This window comes from Macaca fascicularis, chromosome 19 (assembly GCF_037993035.2).
Source record: "Macaca fascicularis isolate 582-1 chromosome 19, T2T-MFA8v1.1".
NCBI lineage: Eukaryota > Metazoa > Chordata > Mammalia > Primates > Cercopithecidae > Macaca > Macaca fascicularis.
The window spans coordinates 22,952,812-22,978,860 of NC_088393.1; the positions used below are offsets into that span (position 1 = coordinate 22,952,812).

Below are 26,049 nucleotides of genomic sequence, written 5' to 3' on the forward strand. Positions count from 1 at the left end.
ACCTCATCACCTGGGTACATGGTAGATAAGTAAATAATGGTCTGCACCCCAGACGCAGCAAATCAGAAACTTGGAGGGCAGAGCTCTGCAAGCTGTGATTGAACAAGCCTCCCAAGTGAGTTTCATGCACACTGAAGGCTGAAACTCAATGAGAACCATTGTTTTAACCAATTAAAATACAATCTTCAGGTGGTTCATATACACTGCCAAAATTGAGAAAGCTTGAGAATCACTGAATAGTAATAATTATTTTCAGATAGTACTCGACAAATTTACAAAAACTGCAAACATGCAAGACCCGCCCAGCCATCCGCACATCCACTGGGATCCACTCCCATGATCACCCTCGAGGGAAATGAGACCCTCCTCCGTATCTTGCGGAGGCCTTGCAAGGTTAGAACGGGAGCTCACTTTCAAAATATGCTCTGTCTGAGCGACCGCAGCCACGACTTGCGAATCGACCTCCTTCCTATCTATTAAATCTCTAATGAGGTTCCAATAAGAGAAAACGGTCACAGGAATTTTTTCTGGCCCAAAAGTATTATAATAGTCCTGAAGACAATCCCCTACTCTACGCCATATTTTGATATCAATAGTTCCTTCCTGTGGGAACCAAGGGCAAATATCTTTTACAAAATCAAAAAATTTAAACAAGTCATTACCTTTAACCTTTACTCCTCGTATCTTTAAAGCCTCTTTTAATTGTCCTACATATATTTGATGCTGACTTAATTCTTGTCCCATTTCGGACGCCTCACTTACCTTCGATCCTGACGCGGCAGGTTCCCGCGGTGATCAGTTTAATTCCTTTTGTCTTTGTTAGCGGTCGACCATCCTTTGGCGTCCTCTTCCTCACAGTGTCCCTCGTTTCCAGGTCCCTGTTCGGGCGCCACGTCTCCCGGCCCGCGGGATAGTCGAAGCAGGCCCTGGAGGAGGGGGTGGGAATTTGGGGAACAAGAGATACGAGAAATGGAGACAAGACAGTGCTCTGATCAAGTCTCTCTCTTTTAATGGCGGTAATGCAGTGCCTTATATACACTTGGAGGGAAAAGGGTTGGGCCAAGGCGAAAATGATCTCATAGTGGAGGCGTGGCCAGATAGGTATTGGTTTCTCTGGTCGAACGTCATGTTGCACCTGCGCTGTCAGGTAGTAATTTTCACGGGCGCGGGAAAAATAGGTGAAGAAGAAGCAGGAAGAGCGCCATCTTTTATGAGGTATTAATACAGGGAGAAAAGGCAAAGATAGGGAGAAGGCGTGGGGTGGAAATGAATAGAGCTCAGGCGTTCCCAATCGTCAGCTATCATTCGCTATGGCCGGGGCGTGCAGCTCCGGACATCTTTCATCTGTCTATATTTACCTTTTACTCTTTGCATCTTTTGAAAAAATCAATGACAGATCAACAGAAATAGAAATAAAAATGCTGGGTCTTTTAAAGCCTTGGAATTATTGAACACGTAGTATCGACTCACAGGGTGTTATTAGGATTAAACCACATAATGTGCTATCACAGTGCTCTGTAACATCCTATTGAGCACATAGTACCTGCTTAATAAACATTGCATTAGTACATGTGCACATGTTGTTTTCCAAATGCAGACTTACTCAGAAATTGCTACCTTCTGTTTTCTCTGTAATCTTTAGAGTCAGCAAAGAATATAATACTTTAGAATGAAGAATGATTGTCTTCATTTGTACCAGAAGTATTTGTGTTGTGACAAGAGTGCTGGGTTATCAGCCCAGGCTTCTAATGAGTGTCACCTGGCCATTTTGCAGAACTCTCTTTACTTGTGCCCTGTCCGTGGATTCTGTTTATTGTTCTGGTGGAAGCCACCATGTTATTTTAATTAAGTGGTTCATGTGACTCTAAGGTGAGGTCAGAATCAAGTTTGAGGAATTCAAAATACATTCATGACAGTTAAGTTCCATCTTTGCATTAAAGGGTGATTCAAAAACCCGTTCTGTTTGGATTTGGTAGGGACAGGACAGCGTTGCCCGTATTTCCAGTACTGTAGTGGAAATTGCTGGTGCCTGTGTCAGGGGATGGCTCCTGAGGACAAAATAAAAGTGTATTTTTATCTCTGTGGAGCTACTCATTGTTTCTCAATCTCTTCTCCTATGAAGGACAGAAATGGGTGGAGTTTCTCTGTCTTGGTTCTTCTGCCTGTCGATGTGGTGACAGCAGGTAGACCTGTGGTGCTGACACTTTTAAAGGCATGTTCTCAAGATGCAGGTATAATTTGCCCAGAGAATTTTATCTGAGAAATAATCCTAGAGAAGGAGGAGAAAGAGGAAAAAATGGCCTTTTTTTTTTTTTTTTTTTTCAGCTAAATATGTCTCAGATCAAGATCTGTGTCCACTCTGCTTCCTCCAGGAAACAAGTTTGGTACTTGCAAACCTGTACTTCTCTACTTGTGTTTTTCCTCCCTAATGAGTTTGTCTTAACTACTTTAAAAAATTCTTACAATAATCAAAGTCTCTGAAAAATATATTTTTCTATATACCAGAGCCTTCTCTACATTATGGCTTCTTATATGCCATGCAGAAATCTCACTATGAATTTATAATCTGCAATATTAAAAATGTCCCTTTGTGGCTGTTGAACATGGGAAGGTGTAGATACTCCAAATTCCTGTTGGGGAAAACCTGGGGTTTTTAGTGAAGACAGAGAACATGTAATGTTGAGGTTTCATCTGTGTTCTTTATTATGTCTATGCAGTATAGGATTAAGAAAATACCCATTGAAGCAGTATGGTATTTATTACCCAGAAAATTATAAAAAATTTGATAGGAGATAACTGCTCTTTACAGTGCTAAAGAAAGACTATTTAAAATCACTATTAAAAATTACAGAACATGGGAGATACCTGTATCTTGAACTTTCCATAAAACTAATGTTTCCTTATGGTTAAATTCAGACTATAATTTACCTTTCAGGGGGCAGTGTCTCAGCAGTAATGCTGTGTCCTTCTGGGTGCATCAGGACATTATAAAAGTTTGTTCTAGTGTAGTTGATGTTAATAAATCACTTAGTTGATAAGCTCTCTGATACATGTTTTACTATAGAATTAATTATTTTTCTCTTCATTGTTAAGTATCTTTATGCAGCTGATGTGAACAAACCACCACATTTAATCTGGCAGCTGCCCTTCTTTCTTAGGTTTCCTTTGCATTTGTCTGTTTTTGGAAAATGAAGGCTCTCATCTTTATTTACAAACCAGAAAAACACAGGGTCATTCAATTACTGGATATTTGACAAAATAGTCTTTTTGGGCCAAAAACATTGGCATACTGATGAGCTTGTTAAAAATTCAGCAACTCAGACTTTATCCCTGATCTTCTGAAAAAAAAAAAAAAAAATCTGCAATAACAGGATCTCCAGCTTATTGTACACATAAAAATTTGAGTGATAGCTTCTAACTCAACATGTCTATTCCATCTGAATAATATACAAAAGTATGTCCATCTGAAAAATACACACAATTAATTCTTTTTTTTTTTTTTTTGGAGATAGAGTTTCACTCTTGTTGTCCAGGCTGGAGGGCAATGGTGCGATCTCAGCTCACCGCAACCTCCGCCTCCTGGATTCAAACGATTTTCCTGCCTCAGCCTCCCAAGTAGCTAGAATTACAAGCACAAAGCACCATGCCCAGCTAATTTTGTGTTTTTAGTAGGGATGGGGTTTCTCCATGTTGGTCAGACTGGTCTCAAACTCCCGACGTCAGGTGATCTGCCTGCCTCTGCCTCCCAAAGTGCTGGGATTACAGGTGTGAGCTACCATGCCCGGCACACGATTAATTCTGTATGATGTAAATGTAGCACTCAAAATTGTACATGTTAATGTTTATGCCCTCAATTTTATACTTTATTGTCCAGAAAAATACACTATATACACTGGTGTTATGGATCTTATAACACTTTGTTTTCTCAGAGTTAGAGAATACATTAGAGAATATTTCTAGTTGAAAACTATTTTATTGAATTATTTCAGTCACTCTTAGAAGTCAGAACCAGCTCTGTTTACTCTCTCCATTTTACGTTGAGTCAAATTAAAAATTATGCCCATGACCACTTGGTAAATAAGTGTGTTTGTGTGTGTTTTCCAGGGATCATTGACATTTCGGGATGTGGCCATAGAATTCTCTGTGGAGGAGTGGCAATGCCTGGACACTGCACAGCGGAATTTATATAGGAATGTGATGTTAGAGAACTACAGAAACCTGGTCTTCCTGGGTGAGAATAACTTTAATATGCAATTCCTAGTATACGCGATAGGTTTCATTTTGCTGCGGACTTTATTGGCCTGAACAAAGGAGGTTGAATGCAGGAATAAAGACAAAGACGGCACCAGGGGACTCCTTGCTTCTAGTGAACAAGGGCCGTGAACTTCTATAGCTCTTCATATTTATTGAGTAAAGGAGATAGGGAGAAGGGGGAGGTTGTGGTCAGCTGCTTGACTTAGTGACTGTATTCTTTGAACAGTACTCTCCAGATGTTCCAGTAGTTAACCTCAAGGAGGTAGTTAACCCAGTAGTTAACCCAGGGAGTGACTGTCCTCAGTGTACCTTCTGGCGGCATGAGCAGAAGCAAGTTTGCCCACATTCTGCATTCATGATAAACAATTTGCCTTTTGATTCATTCAAGTCCAGTGGAATGCTGAGTTGGTCACAGCCCTCAGGCTTTCAGCTCCCAACAGCATTGCTCTTTTTTTTTTTTTTTTTTTTTTTGAGACGGAGTCTGACTCTGTCGCCCAGCCTGGAGTGCAGTGGATGGATCTCAGCTCACTGCAAGCTGCGTCTCCCGGGTTCACGCCATTCTCCTGCCTCAGCCTCCCGAGTAGCTGGGACTACAGGCGCCACCACCTCGCCCGGCTAATTTTTTGTATTTTTTTAGTAGAGACGGGGTTTCACCGGGTTAGCCAGGATGGTCTCGATCTCCTGACCTCGTGATCCGCCCGTCTCGGCCTCCCAAAGTGCTGAGATTACAGGTTTGAGCCACCGCGCCCGGCCAGCATTGCTCTTTTGTATAATTTCTTTTTGGTAATTTATGCTTCAGATTTCTGTTTTCAAGAAAATCACAGGGAGTTTTCCATAGAGAAAAAAATTTCAAGATGTTTCATCTTGACCTGAACTTACCACATTCTTGAGCTCCTCTCTGTCCTTCACTTTAGATTAATGGTAATTTCAAAATTTTACTGGCATAAAATATTATTGCTCACACTTTAAAATCTAATTACCACCACCAGTTTTTAATTCAGTAGTACCAGGTGATAAAAGTAAGAACCCACAAAATTAGAGTATTTTCTAAATATTTAGAAATTTCTGTTGTAATTTAGTATTTTGGGATAAATGTATTAGAATATTGTGTTAAATCCTCTTTACTGAGCACATTATTAAGTTTTTAATTGGAGAATATGAGCAAGAGGCATGTTACTTATTTTTAATAAAACAGGTATTGCTGTCCCTAAGCCAGACCTGATCATTTTTCTGGAGCAAGGAAAAGAGCCCTGGAATATGAAGAGACATGAGATGGCGGAAGAACCCTCAGGTAGGTGAGAGTGAATACAACAGACAACGTGGATGACAGGTCCAAAGTGAAGAAGAAAGCAAGTCCCTAAAGTGATATGGGAAGCAGTGTTCCAAAAGAAATAGTTTCTGGAAAGCCTAATTTTTATTTTTATTTTTAAATTTTCTCTCACACAGGGGCATCTTCTCTCTTTTGCTTTTAAAATATCTAAGAATTCTTCTTTCCCTTCAGTAATCTTCCTTCAAGTTTACAGTGACAGCCAAAGTACTGTTCATGGCATACAAGAGAGTGTGCAATCTGAGTTTTTTCGTTTTTGTTTTTGTGGACACACAGATGTTTGCATAATTTTAAGACACTCCACGTTAGACTATCTTTTAAGTTCTCTTTTTCCATCATCTCTGAAATGTGTGAGAGTAGTGATTTCTGTATTATTGGGTGTTTTTTGTTCATTTTTCTGCACATTTCATCCTGTTTTTATTATAGTCTTGAAATATAGTTTGAAATTATAAAGTATGATGTCCTTCTGCTTTTTTCTTTTTCTTCAAGATTGCTTTGGCTATTCACAGTTTCTTGTAGTTTCATGTAAATTTTATGATTGTATTTTTCATTACTGTGAAAAAAAACCACTGGAATATTGATAGAAAGTTTATTGAATCTAGAGATCACTTTGGATAATATGGTGTTTTAGCGTTTATTCTTTGAATCGATAGAGAAAATGTATTTAAATTTATTTGTGTTTTCTTATTTTTCATTGATAAATCTTTCACTTGAAAAGTTTTTCAGTTCCTCGGTTAAATTTGTCCTCAGATATTTATTATTTTAGTGCTATTTTAAATAAGATTGTTTTCTTCCTCTATTTTATCAGATAGTTTAAGTGTATGGAATCATAACTTGTATGTTAATTTTATATTTTGCTAATTTACTGAGTGTATTTATTTGTTTTAAAAGGTTTTAATGTACTGTTTATGGATTTTTTATAGAGAACATTGCATGATCTACAAGCAGCAATGTTTTACTTGCCTTCAATTTCATTGACTTTAAAAATTTTTTGACTAATTTTTCTTCCACATACATGAAGTGCTGTGTTAAAATAGAAGCTTTGACGATGGGCACAATATACTTTTGCGTTGGTGTCTCAATTTGAAGGAGCAAACACCTCAAAGTTTTGATAAACTGGTTTCAGAGGGTAAAAATCTTCCTTTCTTGGGCCCCCAGGGTGATAGAATGCCCTCTGGGTTTGTAGTAGAGCGGGGTTGTAGCTTGGTCACAAGGCTGCTGGCTCTGCACTAGGGTCGGCTTATCATAAAGGACTTGGGTAGTTGTAATTCCCATTTTACTTTTGGACACAGTAAATATCCTTCAGGACTTTGCTCAGTAGGATAGATGCTAGGGCAGGTTTCTGCAGTCAGGTCTGCATATGGTGGGCTTTATATTAGGATGTGGATTAGTATGGCTTGTACTGAGTACCAGAGAGGATTTCTGAGGTCACTGTGGGTTTCTACATAGGCAGAACTGGCGATGAACTGTGGCTTAGGAAGCTGGAACTGAGTCATGGAACTGTTATTGGGACCAAGGTCTGCAGGCCTGCCAGCTTGGCTCTAAATGGGTATCTCTCCAGGCTTCTGGAAGACCAAGACCTCTCACAGACTGTGGCTGGGAGAAGTTTGGGATGCTTACAGAGTAAGTTCAAAATTCTCAGTGGGATGGAGTTGGGTGGGACATTTTCTGGTCTGTAGTCAAGAGCAGGGGTCCTGTAGTTTGCCACCTAAATGAAAGCTTGCCTTCTGAAAAGGGTGCTCCTCAATCTTGGGCTCAGCAAAGTTTCACAATTCCCTCCCTGGATCTCAAAGCTCTCTTAAAGGCACTTATTTCCGAGATGGGGTCTCACTGCATAACCCAGGTTGGTCGTAATATTTTGGCCTGAAGCAGTTCTCCAACCTTACTGTACCATGTAGCTGTCATTACAGATACTAACCATGATGCCTGGTTCTCTCATTAAGACATTTTTGTCATGGATGACTGACAAACTTTCTTGCTGTTGGGGGTTAAGCAAATAGGGCACCTTTTTCTTTTTATCTGCTTCTAGGAGTGTAAATGCTTTCTATCTATCTATCTCTTACAATCTTTGTCTTTTTGTGGCTGACATTTCATTTTGCATAACGTTATCAAGATTTATCTTTATAATTGGTAGACTGTTTTCTGGTTTTTGAAAACTGAGTGATATTCCAGTATTTTTATATTTCAAATTGTATTTACTGAATGATTTGGTGACGGAAATTTGCATTGCCTTTACCTGTTAGCTTACAGTAATAATTATTGCTATGCAAATGACTCCTCATATGACCATACATGTTAAAGTATATATATATATGGGTTGCATTCTATTTCATTAGTTTAATTTTCATCCTTATACCAGATTGTTTTAATTCTGTAGCTTTGTAATGTCTTTTCAAATCAGGAACTTTAATGCCTGCAGCATTCCTTTATTATTATTATTATTTTAAGATTGATGGGAACTTTATTGCCTTTGGGGTTCGATATAGTTTTGGGTTGCTGTTTCTGTTTCTTCAAAAATACAATGAGAAATTTGAAAAACATTTCATTAAATTTGTAGATTACATTGACCAGGATTGACCAGGATGAACATCTTTACAATATTAACTATTACAACCTTTACATAAGAGCGTGCTCGAGTGTTTTGTTAAATTCCCATGTGTGTGTGTATATATATATATGGTTTTGTTTTTTTTTTTTTTTTTTGAGACGGAGTCTTGCTCTATCTCCAGGCTGGAGTGCAGTGGCACGATCTCGGCTCACTGCAACCTCTGCCTCCTGGGTTCAAGCGATTCCTTTGCCTCAGCCTCCTGAGTAGCTGGGACTACAGATGTGTGCCACCAAGCCTGGCTAGTTTTTCGCATTTTAGTAGAGACAGGGTTTCACTATGTTGGTCAGAATGGTCTTGATCTCCTGACCTCATGATCCACCTGCCTCGGCCTCCCAAAGTGCTGGGATAACAGACGTGAGCCACCATGCCTCACATTTGTTTTTTTTTTTTTTTTTCCAGTTTCTGTCTATTATTGTTGTATACTTGCATTTGAGTTTAGTCATAGAAAATAATTCATAAAATTTCAGTTTTAAAAAATTTGGTAAGACTTCTTTTTTGGCCTAAGAGGTTGTCTATCAAGAAATATGTTGTATGAGCTATTGAGAAGGGTGTGTAACCTGATGTTGAGGAGTGCTCTCCATACCTCTGTGAGAAATATTTGTTTTATACCACCTTTAAGTAGTCTGTTTCCTTATTAATATTCTGTTTTGATTTTTTTAAAATTATACTTTAAATTCTGGGGTACATGTGCAGAGCGTACAGGTTTGTTACATAGGTATGCACGTGCTGTGGTGGTTTGCTGTACCTATCAACCTGTTATCTACATTAGGTATTTTTCCTAATGTTATTCATCCACTAGCCTCCCACCCCACCACAGGCCCCGGTGTGTGATGTTCCCCTTCCTGTGTCCCTGTGTTGTCGTTGTTCAACTCCCACTTATGAGTGAGAACATGCTGTGTTTGGTTTTCTGTTCTTGTGTTAGTTTGCTGAGAATGATGGTTTCCAGCTTTATCCATGTCTCTGCAAAGGACATGAACTCATCCTTTTTTATGGCTGCATACTGTTACGTGGTGTGTATGTGCCACATTTTCTTTATCCAGTCTATTACTAATGGGCATTTGGGTGGGTTCCAAATCTTTGCTATTGTGAATAGTGCTGCAATAAACGTATGTGTGCATGTGTCTTTATAGTAGAATGATTTATAATTTTTTGGGTACCCAGTAATAGAATTGCTGAGTCAAATGGTATTTCTAGTTTTGGATCCTTGAGGAATTGCCACATTGTCTTCCACAATCGCTGAACTAATTTACACTCCAACCAACAGTGTAAAAGCATTTGTACTTCTCCACATCTTCTCGAGCATCTGTTATTTCCTGACTTTTTAATGATCACCATTCTAACTGGGATGAAATGGTATCTCATTGTGGTTTTCATTTGCATTTGTCTAATGACCCGTGATGATGAGCTTTTTTTCATATGTTTGTTGGCCACATAAATATCTTTTTTTGAGAAGTATCTGTTCATATCCTTTGCCCACTTTTTGATGTTTTTTTTTTTTTTTTTTTGAGACGGAGTCTCGCTCTGTAGCCCAGGCTGGAGTGCAGTGGCCGGATCTCAGCTCACTGCAAGCTCCGCCTCCCGGGTTCACGCCATTCTCCGGCCTCAGCCTCCCGAGTAGCTGGGACTACAGGCGCCCGCCACCTCGCCCGGCTAGTTTTTTTTTTTTTTTTGTATTTCTTAGTAGAGACGGGGTTTCACCGTGTTATCCAGGATGGTCTCGATCTCCTGACCTCGTAATCCACCCGTCTCGGCCTCCCAAAGTGCTGGGATTACAGGCTTTAGCCACCGCGCCCAGCCTTTTTTTTTTCCTTGTAAATTTGTTTAAGTTCTTTATAGATCCTGGATATTAGCCCTTTGTCAGATGGATATATTGGAAAATTTTTCTCCCATTCTGTAGGTTGCCTGTTCACTCTGATAGTTTCTTTTGCTGTGCAGAAGCTCTTTAGTTTAATTAGGTCCCATTTGTCAATTTGGCTTTTGTTGCCATTGCTTTTGGTGTTTTAGTTATGAAGTCTTTGCCCATGCCTGTGTCCTGAATGGCGTTGTCTAGGTTTTCTTTTAGGGTTTTTATGGTTTGAGGTGTTACATTTAAGTCTGTAATCCATCTTGAGTTAATTTTTCTATAAGGTATAAGGAAGGGGTCCAGTTTCAGGTTTCTGAATATGGCTAGCCAGTTTTTTCAACACGATTTATTAAATAGGGAATTCTTTCCCCATTGCTTGTTTTTTTCAGGTTTGTCAAAGATCAGATGGTTGTAGATGTGTGATGTTATTTCTGAGGCCTCTGTTCTGTTCCATTGATCTGTATATCTGTTTTGATACCAGTACCATACTGTTTTGGTTACTGTAGCCTTGTAATATAGTTTGAAGTCAGGTAGCATGATGCCTCCAGCTTTGTTCTTTTTGCTTAGGATTGTCTTGGCTATATGAACTTTTTTTCTGGTTCCATATTAAATTCAGTTTTTTCAAAATCTGTGAAGAAAGTTAGTGGTAGCTTGATGGGGATAGCATTGAATCTAGAAATCACTTTGGGCAGTATGGCCATTTTCACGATATCAGTTCTTCCTATCCATGAGCATGGAATGGTCTTCCATTTGTTTGTGTCCTCTCTTACTTTCTTGAGCAGTGGTTTGTAGTTGTCCCTGAAGAGGTCCCTCACATCCCTTGGTGGTTGTATTTCTAGGTATTGTATTCTCTTTGTAGCAATTGTGAATGGGAGCTCAGTCATGATTTGACTCTCTATTTGACTCAGGCTCTCTCTCTATTATTGGTGTATAGGAATGCTTGTGATTTTTGCACATTGATTTTATATCCTGAGAGTTTGCTGAAGTTGCTTATCAGCTTAAAGAGATTTTGGGCTGAGACAATGGGGTTTTCTAAATATACAATCATGTCATTTGCAAACAGAGAGAATTTGGCTTCCTCTTTTCCTATTTGAATACCCATTATTTCTTTTTCTTGCCTGATTGCCCTCATGAGAACTTCTAATACTATGCTGAATGGGAGTGGTGAGATTTAATTTAACATCCAAGTTAAATTAATCCTCCTCACCACGGATACCCCCCTCACTTAGGTGTCCCTTGTTCACCATCCTCCATGAAATCAATATCCCGCACAAGAGTGCTACTCTCCTCGCTCCGGGCCCATAAATCGTGGGGGTAGCTATAATGAACTGTATCCGGCATCTGGTTCTTTACCTCAGGGCCATATAACTAAGATCACCCACACGTTCCCCTTAAATAAGACATCTCGATGGATCACGGGTCTATCACCCTATTAACCAGTCACGGGAGCTCTCCATGCATTTGGTATCTTTTATCTCTGGTCTGCACGCGACCCCATCGCAGAAAGCTGGTCCCACCACAACACGTCCCGCAGAACCTGTCTTTGATTCCTAGTCCATGCCATTATTAATCGCACCTACGTTCAATATCCTAGCCCCACATAAGTTTTACAAGGTGTTATTTAATTCATGCTTGTAGGACATACCAATAATTACCATGTAATCCATTTTCAATCACACTGCAAATAACGCAGGAAACTATCAACAAAGCCCCCCACCCCCATCTCTGACTTCTTCTCCAAAAATTTACTCTTGCCAAACCCCAAAAACAAAAGCTTTCACACACCTAGCCAGAGATCGCGTTTTCATCTTTTAGGTGTGCACAACTTCAACTGCCATTTCCTCAACTAACACAAAATTACTTCACTTTACCCCTCTTAACTTCATCCCACTCCTTCTCTTTCCTACTTCCTTGCTCTCATGCACTTGTTCACTACTAAATATGGGCCCTCAGTGTCACAACCCGAAAGACAGCACCTCACAACTATACTTCTCTCCGTGCTTATGTAGCTTAATTCACCTAAAGCAAGACACTGAAAATGTCTAGACGGACTTGCACACCCCATGAGCAAATAGGTTTGGTCTTGGCCTTTCTATTAGCTCTTAGCAAGATTACACATGCAAGCATCCCTGCCCCAGTGAAGACACCCGATAAATCACTACGATCATATGGAGTAAGTATCAAGCACGCACAATGCAGCTCAAGACACTTTGCTCAGCCACACCCCCACGGGAGACAGCAGTGACAAACCTTTAGCAATAAATGAAAGTTTAACTAAGTTATGCTACAATCTAGGGTTGGTCAATTTCGTGCCAGCCACCAGGGCCATATGATTAACCCAAGCTAATAAAAACTGGCGTAAAGGGTGTTTTAGATCTAGTCAAATAAAGCTAAACTCCATCTAAATTGTAAAACCTTAGCTGATGTAAAATAAACTACGAAAGTGGCTTTAAAATTTCTGAACACACAATAGCTAAGACTCAAACTGGGATTAGAGACCCCACTATGCTTAGCCCTAAACTTCAATAGTTAGAACAACAAAAGATTTATGGGTAGAGGTGACAAGCCTACCAAGCCTGGTGATAGCTGGTTATCCAAGATAGAATTTTAGTTCAACCTTAAGTTTACCTGTAGAACTACCCAATCCCCCTGTAAACTTAATTGTTAGTCTAAAGAGGGACAGCTCTTCAGACATCAGGAAAAAACCTTGTATAGAGAGTAAAAAATCTGACCTCCATAGTTGGCCCAAAAGCAGCCATCAATTAAGAAAGCGTTCAAGCTCAACATCAATTATATAAAAATTCCAAACACACCACTAAACTCCTTATTCCACATTGGATTAATCTATCATTTCATAGAAGCAACAATGCTAATATAAGTAACATGAACATTTTCTCCGCCGCATAAGCCTAAATCAGACTGAAAAACTTCACCGATGCTTAACAGCCTAACACTAACAAACAGAAACAAGTCAGTATTACTCACACTGTTAACCCGACACAGGCATGCTTTAAGGAAAGTTTAAAAAAAGTAAAAGGAACTCAGCAAACTTAACCCCGCCTGTTTACCAAAAACATCACCTCTAGCATTACCAGTATTAGAGGCACTGCCTGCCCGGTGACACGTACTCAACGGCCGTGGTACCCTGACCGTGCAAAGGTAACATAATCACTTGTTCCTTAAATGGGGACTCGCATGAATGGCATCACGAGGGTTCAATTGTCTCTTACTTTCAACCAGTGAAATTGACCTGTCCGTGCAGAGGCGGACATGAAACAATAAGACGAGAAGACCCTATGGAGCTTTAATTTATTAATGCAATCAAAACTATACAAATCCACGGACCCTTACACCACCGCACCTGCATTAAAAATTTTGGTTGGGGTGACCTCGGAGCATAACTAAACCTCCGAACAGCCTACGCTAAGACTACACAAGCCAAAGCAAACCAGCACCTGTAATTGACCCAGTGACTTGATCAACGGAACAAGTTACCCTAGGGAAAACAGCGCAATCCTATTCCAGAGTCCATATCGACAATAGGGTTTACGACCTCGATGTTGGATCAGGACATCCTAATGGTGCAGCAGCTATCAAGGGTTCGTTTGTTCAACGATTAAAGTCCTACGTGATCTGAGTTCAGACCGGAGTAATCCAGGTTGGTTTCTATCTATTCTATATTTCTCCCTGTACGAAAGGACAAGAGAAATAAGGCCCACTTCATAAAGTGCCCTCATTCCATAGATGACCTAATCTCAATCTAACAAAATAACACCAACCCAACCCCAAAACAGGGTTTGTTAAGATGGCAGAGCCCGGCAATTGCATAAAACTTAAAACTTTACAATCAGAGGTTCAACTCCTCTTCTTAACACCATGTCAACAACAAATCTCCTACTCCTTATTATATCCGTAGTGGCCGCCATAGCATTCCTCACACTCATTGAACGAAAATTACTGGGCCACATACAACTACGCAAAGGACCAAACACCATTGGCCCCTACGGGTTGCTACAACCTTTTGCTGACGCCATAAAACTCTTCACGGAAGAACCCTTAAAACCTTCAACATCTACCACCATTCTCTACATTACCGCACCAGCCTTGGCCTTTTCCATTGCTCTTCTCCTATGAACTCCCCTTCCCATACCCCATCCACTAATTGACTTCAATCTAGGACTTTTATTTATTCTAGCCACATCTAGTCTAACTGTCTACTCCATTTTATGGGCATCAAACTCAAACTATGCACTAATCGGAGCACTATGAGTTGTCGCCCAAACAATCTCATATGAAGTCACTCTTGCTATTATTCTCTTATCAGTCTTACTAATAAGCGGCTCATTTAATCTTCTCATACTTATCACAACACAAGAACACCTCTGACTCCTCCTACCATCATGACCCCTAGCCATAATATGATTCACCTCCACATTAGCTGAAACAAACCGAGCTCCTTTCGACCTCATAGAAGGCAAATCGGAACTAGTCTCAGGCTTTAACATTGAATATGCCGCAGGCCCATTTACCCTGTTCTTCATGGCTGAGTACATAAATATCATTATAATAAATGCCCTAATAACCACAATCTTTCTAGGCACATTATACTCTATTAATTCCCCAGAACTATTTACAACGTGCTTTACCACCAAAACACTTCTTCTAACCTCATTATTTTTATGAATCCGAACAGCATATCCTCGATTCCGCCATGATCAACTTATACACTTACTATGAAAAAAATTTCCTCCCACTTACACTATCTCTTCTCATATGACATATCTCAACACCTGTTGCAATCTCCAGTATTCCTCTGCAAACCTAGAAATATGTCTGACAAAAGAGTTACTTTGATAGAGTAAATGATAGAGGCCTTAATCCTCTTATTTCTAGGATTATAGGTATCGAACCTACCCCTGAGAACCCAACTTTCTCCATGCTACCTACCACACTCCATCCTAAGTAAGGTCAGCTAAATAAGCTATTGGGCCCATACCCCGAAAATGTTGGTTATACCCTTCCCTTACTAATTAACCCACTAGCCCAACTTATTGTCTACCTCACCATAATCACAGGCACTCTCATTACAACGCTAAGCTCACACTGATTCCTCACCTGAGCAGGCCTAGAAATAAATATACTAGCTTTCATCCCAATTCTAATCAAAAAAACAAACCCCCGTTCTACAGAAGCCGCTATTAAATATTTCCTAATACAATCCACCGCATCTATAATCCTCATAATAGCAATTATCTCCAACAACCTACTCTCCAGATGCTGAACCACAACAGACAACATCAACCAACTTTCATCTCTAGCCATAACAACAGCCCTAGCCATAAAATTAGGAATAGCCCCCTTCCACTTTTGAATCCCAGAAGTCACCCAAGGGACATCTTTAATTTCTGGCCTGCTCCTCCTCACATGACAAAAACTAGCTCCCATCTCAATTATATACCAAATACATTCTTCAACCAATACAGATATTCTCCTGACCCTCTCTACTCTATCTGTTATAATGGGCAGCTGAGGAGGCCTTAAAAAAACACAACTACGCAAAATCATGGCATATTCTTCAATTACTCACACAGGCTGAATAATAACACTAACCTACAACCCAAATATCACAATCTATTACCTAACCATATACACTATTATGACAACTACCGCATTCCTAACTCTCAACCTAAACTCAAATACCACAACTCTTATACTATCCTGCACTTGAAACAAACTAACCTGACTAATACCATTAATATCAACCACCCTCCTATCCATGGGAGGCTTACCCCCACTAATCTGTTTCCTACCCAAATGAATTACCATTCAAGAACTTACAAAAAGCAATAACTTCATCATCCCCTCCATTATAATTACCATAACCCTACTCAACTTATACTTTTATATACGCCTAATTTATACCACCTCCATAACAATACTCCCTACATCCAACAATACAAAAATAAAATGACAATTCAAAAATACAAAACCCATACTCCTCATCCCCCCACTCATTATCCTCACCACCCTCCTCTTACCAATTTCTCCACTAACCCTAGTCATCCTCTAGAAATTTAGGTGAAGTAAGACCAAGGACCTTCAAAGCCCTCAGTAAATTAAACCACGCTTAATTTCTGAAATATATAAGGACTGCAGATTCTATTCCACATCAAATGAATGCAAATCAATTACTTTAATTAAGCTAAGCCCTTACTAGATTAATGGGACTCAAATCCATAAAATTTTAGTTAACAGCTAAATACTCTAACCACTGGCTTTAATCTACTTCTCCCGCCGCAGGGAAAAAAGGCGGGAGAAGCCCCGGCAGAAATTAACTGCTCCCTTGAATTTGCAATTCAACATGAAAATCACCTCGGAGCTGGTAAAAAGAGAACTTTAATCTCTGTCTTTAGGTTTACAGCCTAATGCTTACTCAGGCATTCTAACCCCCTCCCCCACCTATGTTCGCCTACCGTTGGCTGTTCTCAACAAACCACAAAGATATTGGAACCCTTTACCTACTGTTCGGCACATGGGCTGGGATCATAGGCACAGCTCGAAGCCTTCTTGTTCGAGCTGAACTGGGTCAACCAGGCAGCCTATTAGGCAACGACCATATCTACAATGTTATCGTTACAGCCCATGCGTTTGTCATAATTATCTTTATAGTTATACCCATCATAATCGGAGGTTTCGGAAACTGATTAGTACCACTAATAATTGGTGCCCCTGACATGGCTTTCCTCCGCCTAAACAATATGAGTTTTTGACTTCTCCCCCCTTCCTTTCTACTGTTACTGGCATCTGCGGCAGTAGAAGCCAGTGCTGGGACAGGTTGAAGAGTTTATCCTCCTTTAGCAGGAAATTTCTCCCACCCAGGAGCTTCCGTAGATCTAACTATCTTCTCACTTCACCTAGCAGGCATCTCCTCCATCCTAGGGGCTATAAACTTCATTACCACTATTATCAACATAAAAGCCCCTGCAATATCTCAATATCAAACCCCCTTATTCATCTGGTCAGTGTTAATCACAGCCATCCTTTTACTCCTCTCTCTACCAGTACTAGCTGCCGGCATTACTATATTACTAACAGACCGTAATCTAAATACCACTTTCTTTGATCCTGCCGGAGGGGGGGATCCTATCTTGTATCAACATCTATTCTGATTTTTCGGCCACCCCGAAGTCTATATCCTCATTCTACCTGGATTTGGGATAATCTCTCATATTGTGACATATTACTCCAGAAAAAAAGAGCCATTTGGCTACATAGGTATAGTTTGAGTTATAATGTCAATCGGGTTTTTAGGCTTTATTGTATGAGCCCATCATATATTTGCAGTAGGAATAGGTAGACACACGAGCCTACTTCACTTCCGCCACTATAATTATTGCAATTCCCACTGGCATTAAAGTCTTCAGCTGACTTGCCACGCTTCACGGAGGCAATATCAAATGATCTCCCGCAATACTTTGAGCTCTAGGCTTTATTTTTCTCTTTACCATAGGGGGCTTAACCGGTATCATGTTAGCAAACTCATCATTAGACATTGTACTACACGATACGTACTATGTTGTTGCACACTTTCACTATGTACTATCCATAGGAGCTGTATTTGCTATCATAGGAGGCTTCATTCATTGATTCCCCTTATTTTCAGGCTATACTCTAGACCAAACTTATGCCAAAGCCCACTTCACCATCATATCTGTAGGTGTAAATTTAACCACCTTCCCACAACATTTCCTCGCCTTATCCGGAATACCCCGACGCTACTCTGACTACCCCGATGCCTATACCAGATGAAATATCTCATCCATAGGCTCCTTCATTTCCCTAGTAGCAGTAATACTAATAATCTACATAACCTGAGAAGCCTTCGCCTCAAAACGTAAAGTCTCATTAATTGAACAGCCCTCTACCAACCTAGAGTGACTGCATGGTTGCCCTCCACCCTACCATACATTTGAAGAACCAACCTACATTAAACTAAACAAAAAAGGAAAGAATTGAACCTCCTAAACTGGTTTCAAGCCAGCCCTGTGACCTCCACAACTTTTTCAATAAGACATTAGAAAAACTATTTCATAGCTTTGTCAAAGCTAGATCATAGGTTAAACCCTATATATCTTATATGGCTCACTCAGTTCAACTAGGCCTACAAGATGCTATATCCCCTATCATAGAAGAATTAATTGCTTTTTATGACCACACTTTTATAATTGTATCCTTAATTAGCTTTCTCGTCCTATATGCCCTGTCTTCAGCTCTCACAACAAAACTAACCAACACCAATATCACGGACGCCCAAGAAATAGAAACCATTTGAACCATCTTACCCGCAATCATTTTAATCTTAATTGCTCTTCCATCCCTGCACATCCTATATCTAACAGACGAGATCAACAACCCCTCTTTTACTATTAAATCAATTGGACACCAATGATACTGAACCTACGAATACACAGATTACGGAGGATTAATCTTTAACTCTTATATTCTCCCCCCATTGTTCTTAAACCCAAGAGACCTTCGACTTCTAGAAGTTGATAACCGAGTAGTAGTTCTCCCAATTGAAGCCCCTGTCCGAATAATAATCACATCTCAAGACGTCCTACACTCATGAACAATTCCTACTCTAGGCCTAAAAACAGATGCAGTTCCTGGACGCCTGAATCAAACCACATTCACCGCTACACGACCAGGTGTATACTACGGACAATGCTCAGAAATCTGCGGTGCTAACCACAGCTTCATACCCATTGTCACAGAATTGATTCCACTAAAAATTTTTGAGATAGGGCCTGTATTTACCCTATAGACCCCCCCCCCCACATCTCACTCCATAACTCTCTGCAAAATATTCTTATAATACACTGTACAGCTATCCTAGCATTAACCTTTTAAGTTAAAGATCGAGAGAAATACCCTCTCTGCAGTGAAATGCCTCAACTAGATACATCCATATGGTTTACTATCATCATAACTATACTCCCCACACTATTTCTTATTTTACAATTAAAACTACTAAACACAAACTACTACCCACCTCCCCTACAAAAGAATCCCAATACACAAACCTACAATAACCCCTGACAATTGAAATGAACGAAAATCTATTTGCCCCATTTACCTCTCCAACAATCCTAGGCCAACCTGCTGCAGTACTCATCATTTTACTCCCCGTACTATTTCCAACCTCCAAACACCTTATTAATAATCGACTAATTACCATCCAACAAAACCTAATCCAACTAACCCTAAAACAAATAATAATATCCCATAATACCAAAGGACAAACCTGGTCCCTAATACTAACATCTTTAATTATTTTTATCTCAATAACCAATCTTCTCGGACTTCTACCCTACTCATTTACACTCACCACCCAACTATCTATAAACCTAGCCATAGCAATTCCCCTATGAGCAGGGACAGTAATCATAGGCCTTCACTTCAAAACTAAAAGCTCTCTGGCCCACTTCCTACCACAAGGCACACCCACTCCCCTTATTCCTATACTAGTAATTATTGAAACAATCAGTCTATTTATGCAACCAGTTGCCCTAGCCGTACGCTTAACTGCCAGTATCACAGCTGGCCATCTACTAATGCACCTAATAGGAAGTGCTGCACTAACATTATCAACCATCAACCTCCCTATCACCTCACTAATCTATGCACTTCTAGTACTATTGACCATTCTAGAAATCGCAGTGGCCCTAATCCAAGCCTATGTCTTCACACTATTAATCATCCTTTATCTACGTGATAACACTTAATGACCCACCAATCTCATGCCTATCACATAGTTAAACCTAGCCCCTGACCACTAACAGGGGCGCTCTCAGCCCTGTTAACAACATCAGGCTTAATTATATGATTTCACTTTTACTCCACCACTCTACTAATGCTAGGCCTACTAACCAACGTGTTAGCCATATACCAATGATGGCGTGACATTATTCGAGAAAGCACCTACCAAGGCCACCATACAATACCTGTCCAAAAAAGCCTTCGTTATGGAATAGTCCTTTTTATCATCTCAGAAATCCTCTTCTTCACCGGTTTCTTCTGAGCATTCTACCACTCGAGCCTTGCTCCCACCCCACACCTAGGAGGACGCTGACCACCAACAGGAATTACTCCCCTAAATCCCCTAGAAATGCCCCTTTTAAACACCTCTGTACTACTTGCATCAGGAGTTACAATCACCTGGGCCCACCACAGCCTAATAGAAAGTAATCGAAAACAAACAATCCAAGCTTTACTCATTACAATCCTACTAGGCATCTACTTCACCCTACTACAAATTTCAGAGTACTTTGAAGCGCCCTTCACTATTTCCGATGGTATCTATGGCTCAGCATTCTTTATCACCACAGGCTTCCACGGACTTCACGTCATCATCGGATCTACATTCCTTATTACCTGCCTTATCTGTCAACTATTATACCACTTCACATCAAACCACCATTTTGGATTCGAAGCCGCTGCTTGATATTGACACTTTGTAGATGTGGTCTGATTATTCCTTTATATCTCTATCTACTGATGAGGATCCTACTCTTTTAGTATAATTAGTACAGTTGACTTCCAATCAACTAGTTTCGATACTATTCGAAAAAGAGTAATTAACCTAGCATTAGCACTGACAATTAATACCCTTCTGACCCTCCTACTAATAATTATCATATTCTGACTACCCCAGCTGAACTCTTATGCAGTAAAAACTGATCCTTACGAATGTGGCTTTGACCCACTAAACCCTGCCCGCATTCCCTTCTCCATAAAATTTTTCTTAGTCGCCATTACCTTCCTACTATTTGACCTAGAAATTGCCCTACTACTACCCCTACCATGAGCTCTCCAAACAACAGATCTTCCAACCATGCTTAAATCATCAGTTACACTAATTATTGTCCTAACCCTAAGCCTAGCCTACGAATGAACTCAAAAAGGACTGGACTGAACTGAATTGGTAAGTAGTTTAAACAAAACAAATGATTTCGACTCATTAGATTATGATAACCATACTAACCAAATGCCTTTCATCTATATAAGTGTTACACTAGCATTTATAATCTCACTCCTAGGTATGTTAACCTATCGCTCACATCTAATATCCTCCCTATTATGCCTAGAAGGAATATTATCATCACTGTTTATTATAAGTACTCTTATAGCTTTAAACATGCACTCCTTACTAGCTAACATTATACCCATCGCCTTACTAGTATTTGCTGCTTGCGAAGCAGCAGTCGGTCTTGCCCTACTAATCTCAATCTCTAACACATATGGTCTAGACTATATCCACAACCTAAATTTACTTCATTGTTAAAAATAGTTATCCCCACAATTATACTACTACCAACAACGTGATTTTCCAAAAATAGCATAATCTGAATTAACCTTACCGTACATAGCCTAACCATCAGTATTATCCCCTTATTATTTTTCAACCAAACCAGCAACAATCTCTTCAACTACTCAATCCATTTATCTTCCGACCCTCTAACGACACCTCTTCTAATATTAACTGCCTGACTCCTGCCCCTTATGATTACAGCAAGCCAATATCACTTACATAATGAATCCCCCTCACGAAAAAATTCTCTCTCTCCATGTTAATTTTCCTACAAATCTCTCTAATTCTAACATTCATAGCCACAGAACTATTCATATTTTATATTCCTTTCGAAACCAGTCTCATTCCTACCCTAATCATCATCATCCGATGAGGCAGCCAAGCAGAACGCCTTAACGCAGGCACATATTTCCTATTCTATACACTAACTGGCTCTCTCCCCCTACTCATTATGTTAATCTATACCTATAATAGTTTGGGTTCACTAAACATCATGCTACTCACGCTCATGGCTCAAAAACTAACAACCACTTGATCCCACAATCTTACCTGACTAGCATGCATAATAGCCTTCATAGTAAAAATACCCCTGTACGGCTTACACTTATGACTCCCCAAAGCCCATGTTGAAGCCCCCATTGCTGGATCAATAGTCCTTGCTGCAGTACTCCTAAAACTAGGTGGCTACGGCATGATACGACTCATCTCTATCCTTAAGCCTACAACAGAACATATAACCTACCCCTTCCTTATACTATCCCTATGGGGCATAATCATAACAAGCTCTACCTGTCTTTGACAGACAGACCTAAAATCACTCATCGCATACTCCTCCATAAGCCACATAGCCCTAGTAATCATAGCCTCCCTCATTCAAACCCCCTGAAGCTTCATTGGTGCAACTGTTCTTATAATCACCCACGGACTCACCTCATCCATATTATTTTGCCTAGCAAACTCAACTATGAACGAACCCACAGCCGCATTTTACTACTTTCCCGAGGACTCCAAATACTATTTCCATTAATAACGTTTTGATGATTTGCAGCAAACCTTACCAACATCGCCCTACCCCCTACTATTAACCTAGTAGGAGAGCTCCTTGTAATAATAACCTCATTCTCCTGATCATACATCACCATTACGCTTACAGGACTTAATATGCTAATTACAGCCCTCTACTCCCTCTATATATTTACCACAACACAACGAGGAATACTTACATATCACACTACTAATATAAAACCTTCCTTTACACGAGAAAACATACTAATATTCATACACCTTTCCCCTATTATACTCCTGTCCCTTAACCCTAATGTTATTCTAGTTTTCACCTCCTGTAAATATAGTTTAGCCAAAACATTAGATTGTGGATCTAACCATAGAGGCCTGCCACTTCTTATTTACCGAGAAAGCTAGCAAGGGCTGCTAACCCATGTCTCCGTTTTTAATAAATACGGCTTTCCCAACTTTTAAAGGATTACAGTTATCCATTGGCCTTAGGAACCAAAAACATCGGTGCAACTCCAAATAAAAGTAACAACCATGTACACCTCCATTACCATAACAATCCTAACCACTCTAATTCTACCAATTGCTATTACCTTTATTAATCCCAACAAAAAGCACCTATACCCATACTACGTAAAAACAACTATGATATATTCTTTCACCATTAGCCATCTCCCCATAATCTTGTATATTCTCCTGGACCAAGAAGCAATTATCTCAAACTGACATTGAATAACAATCCAAACATTAGAATTAACATTAAGCTTCAAATCTGATTACTTCTCCATAATATTTATCCCAATTGCACTATTCATTACTTGATCTATTATAGAATTCTCACTATGATATATAAGTTCAGACCCAAACATTAATCAATTCTTTAAGTACCTTCTCACATTTCTCATCACCATACTAATTTTAATCACTGCCAACAACCTCTTTCAACTTTTCATTGGCTGAGAAGGCATAGGAATTATATCCTTCTTATTAATTAGCTGATGGTATGCTCGAATAGAAGCCAACACAGCAGCCACTCAGGCAATGTTATACAACCGTATTGGCGATATCGGCTTTATCCTAAGCATAACATGGTTCATCCTACATTACAACTCATGAGACTTTCAACAAATGTTTATCCTAAACCCCAACCCAAGTCTTCTCCCACTAATAGGTATTCTCCTGGCAGCAACAGGAAAATCAGCCCAATTTGGTCTTCACTCTTGACTACCTTCCACCATAGAAGGCCCAACACCAGTCTCAGCTCTACTCCACTCCAGCACGATAGTTGTCGCCGGAGTATTCCTGCTCATCCGTTCCACCCTCTAATAGAAAATAATACATTAATCCAAAGCCTTACATTGTGCCTAGGAGCCATTACCACCATATTCATAGCAGTTTGCGCCCTAACACAAAACGATATTAAAAAAATCGTAGCCTTTTCCACCTCAAGCCAACTGGGCCTCATAATAGTTGCTATCGGCATCAACCAACCATACCTAGCGTTTCTACATATCTGCACCCATGCCTTCTTCAAAGCTATATTATTCATCTGCTCTGGATCCATTATTCATAACCTAAACAATGAACAAGACATTCGAAAAATAGGAGGGTTATTTAAAACAATACCCCTTACTTCAACCTCCCTATTTATTGGCAACTTAGCACTTGCAGGCATACCCTACCTCACAGGCTTCTACTCCAAAGACCTCATCATCAAAACCGCAAACATGTCGTATACCAACGCCTGAGCCCTATCTATCACTCTCATTGCCCATCCCTAACTAGCTTACAGCACCCGAACTATCTTTATAACCCTAACAGGACAACCCCGCTTCCCAACCTCAATCTATATTAACGACAACGACCCCACCTTATTAAAACCAATCAAACGCCTCACTATTGGCAATATACTAGCAGGATTTCTTATCACCAACAATATCTCCCCTACTTCACTCCCCCAACCAACAATACCTCACCATCTAAAACTCTCAGCCCTGTATCTAACCACCCTGGGCTTTCTAGTAGCCCTAGACCTTGCCCTTATAACCAACAAACTTAAAATAAACATGCCATCACACACATTTAAATTCTCCAACATATTAGGATATTACCCTATCACAATTCACCATATAACCTCCTACCAAAATCTACTTATAAGCCAAAACCTATCCTTCCTCTTACTAGACTTAACCTGACTGGAAAAATCTATAACCAAAACAATTTCACATATCCACACTACCATCTCCACCATCACAACCACCCAAAAAGGCATAATCAAACTTTACTCCCTCTCCTTTCTTATTCCCCTCATTCTAACTTTATTCCTAATAACATAATCTATTACCCCGAGTAATCTCAATAATAATGTATACACCAACAAACAACGTTCAACCAGTAACCACTACCAATCAACGTCCATAGTCATACAAAGCACCTGCACCAATAGAATCCCCTCGAACTAACCCCGACCCCTCACCCTCAAAAATCACCCAATCCCCCATACTATTAAAGTTAACCACCACCACTAAATCATCAAAATCTATAACTCATAAAATTAAACCCACCTCCATCGCTAATCCTACCAGAAAACTCACAAAAACCTCAAGCCCTGATCCCCATGTTTCAGGATACTCCTTAATAGCCATCGCCATAGTATACCCCAAAACAACTATCATACCCCCCAAATAAACTAAAAACATCATTAAACCCATATACGCTCCCCCACAATTCAAAATAATCACACAACCAACTATACCACTAACAATTAATGCCAACCCTCCATAAATAGGAGAGGGTTTAGAAGAAAACCCCACAAACCCCATAACTAATGATACGTTTAACAAAAATAAAATATATGTCATTGTTCTCACGTGGACTCCAACCATGACCAATGATATGAAAAACCATCGTTGTACTTCAACTACAAAAACATTAATGACCCCAATACGCAAATCCCACCCAATCCTAAAAATAATTAACCACACCTTCATTGACCTACCCACCCCACCTAACATTTCTATATGATGAAACTTCGGCTCACTTCTTGCAACCGGCCTAATTCTACAAATTATTACAGGACTTTTCCTAGCAATACACTACTCAGCAGACACTTCCTCTGCCTTCTCCTCAGTCGCACACATCGTCCGAGTGGTAAATAACGGCTGAATCCTTCGCTACCTCCACACGCCAACTGTGCCTCCATACTCTTCATCTGCCTTTTTCTACATGTAGGCCGAGGCCTCTACTACGGCTCCTTTCTTCTCACAGAAACTTGAAACACTGGCATCACACTTCTACTCATAACCATAGCAACAGCCTTCATGGGCTATGTACTCCCATGAGGCCAAATATCATTCTGAGGCACCACCGTAATTACAAACCTACTATCAGCAATCCCATACATTGGAACCAATCTCGTCCAATGAGTTTGAGGTGGATATTCTATTGAAAACCCCACCCTCACACGATTCTTTACCCTTCACTTTATCCTACCTTTCATTATCACAGCCTTGACTACTCTACACCTATTATTTCTACACGAAACAGAATCAAATAATCCCTGCGGAATTTCCTCTCACTCCGATAAAATCGACTTCCACCCCTACTACACAATTAAGGACATCCTAGGCCTA

General features: G+C 39.9%; 1 protein-coding gene across 1 annotated transcript in view; it reads left to right on the plus strand.

Annotated features, from left to right (window-relative positions):
• The first annotated feature begins 2,007 nt into the window (after positions 1-2,007).
• Positions 2,008-26,049, plus strand: part of LOC135968529 (uncharacterized) — a 31,575-nt gene continuing 7,533 nt past the window's right edge. Inside the window, 5 exon segments of the mRNA XM_074025078.1 lie at positions 2,008-2,231; positions 2,326-2,379; positions 4,105-4,231; positions 5,450-5,545; positions 7,031-7,204. Of these exon segments, the coding sequence (XP_073881179.1) occupies positions 2,226-2,231; positions 2,326-2,379; positions 4,105-4,231; positions 5,450-5,545; positions 7,031-7,204 (457 nt within the window). The 5' untranslated portion in view covers positions 2,008-2,225.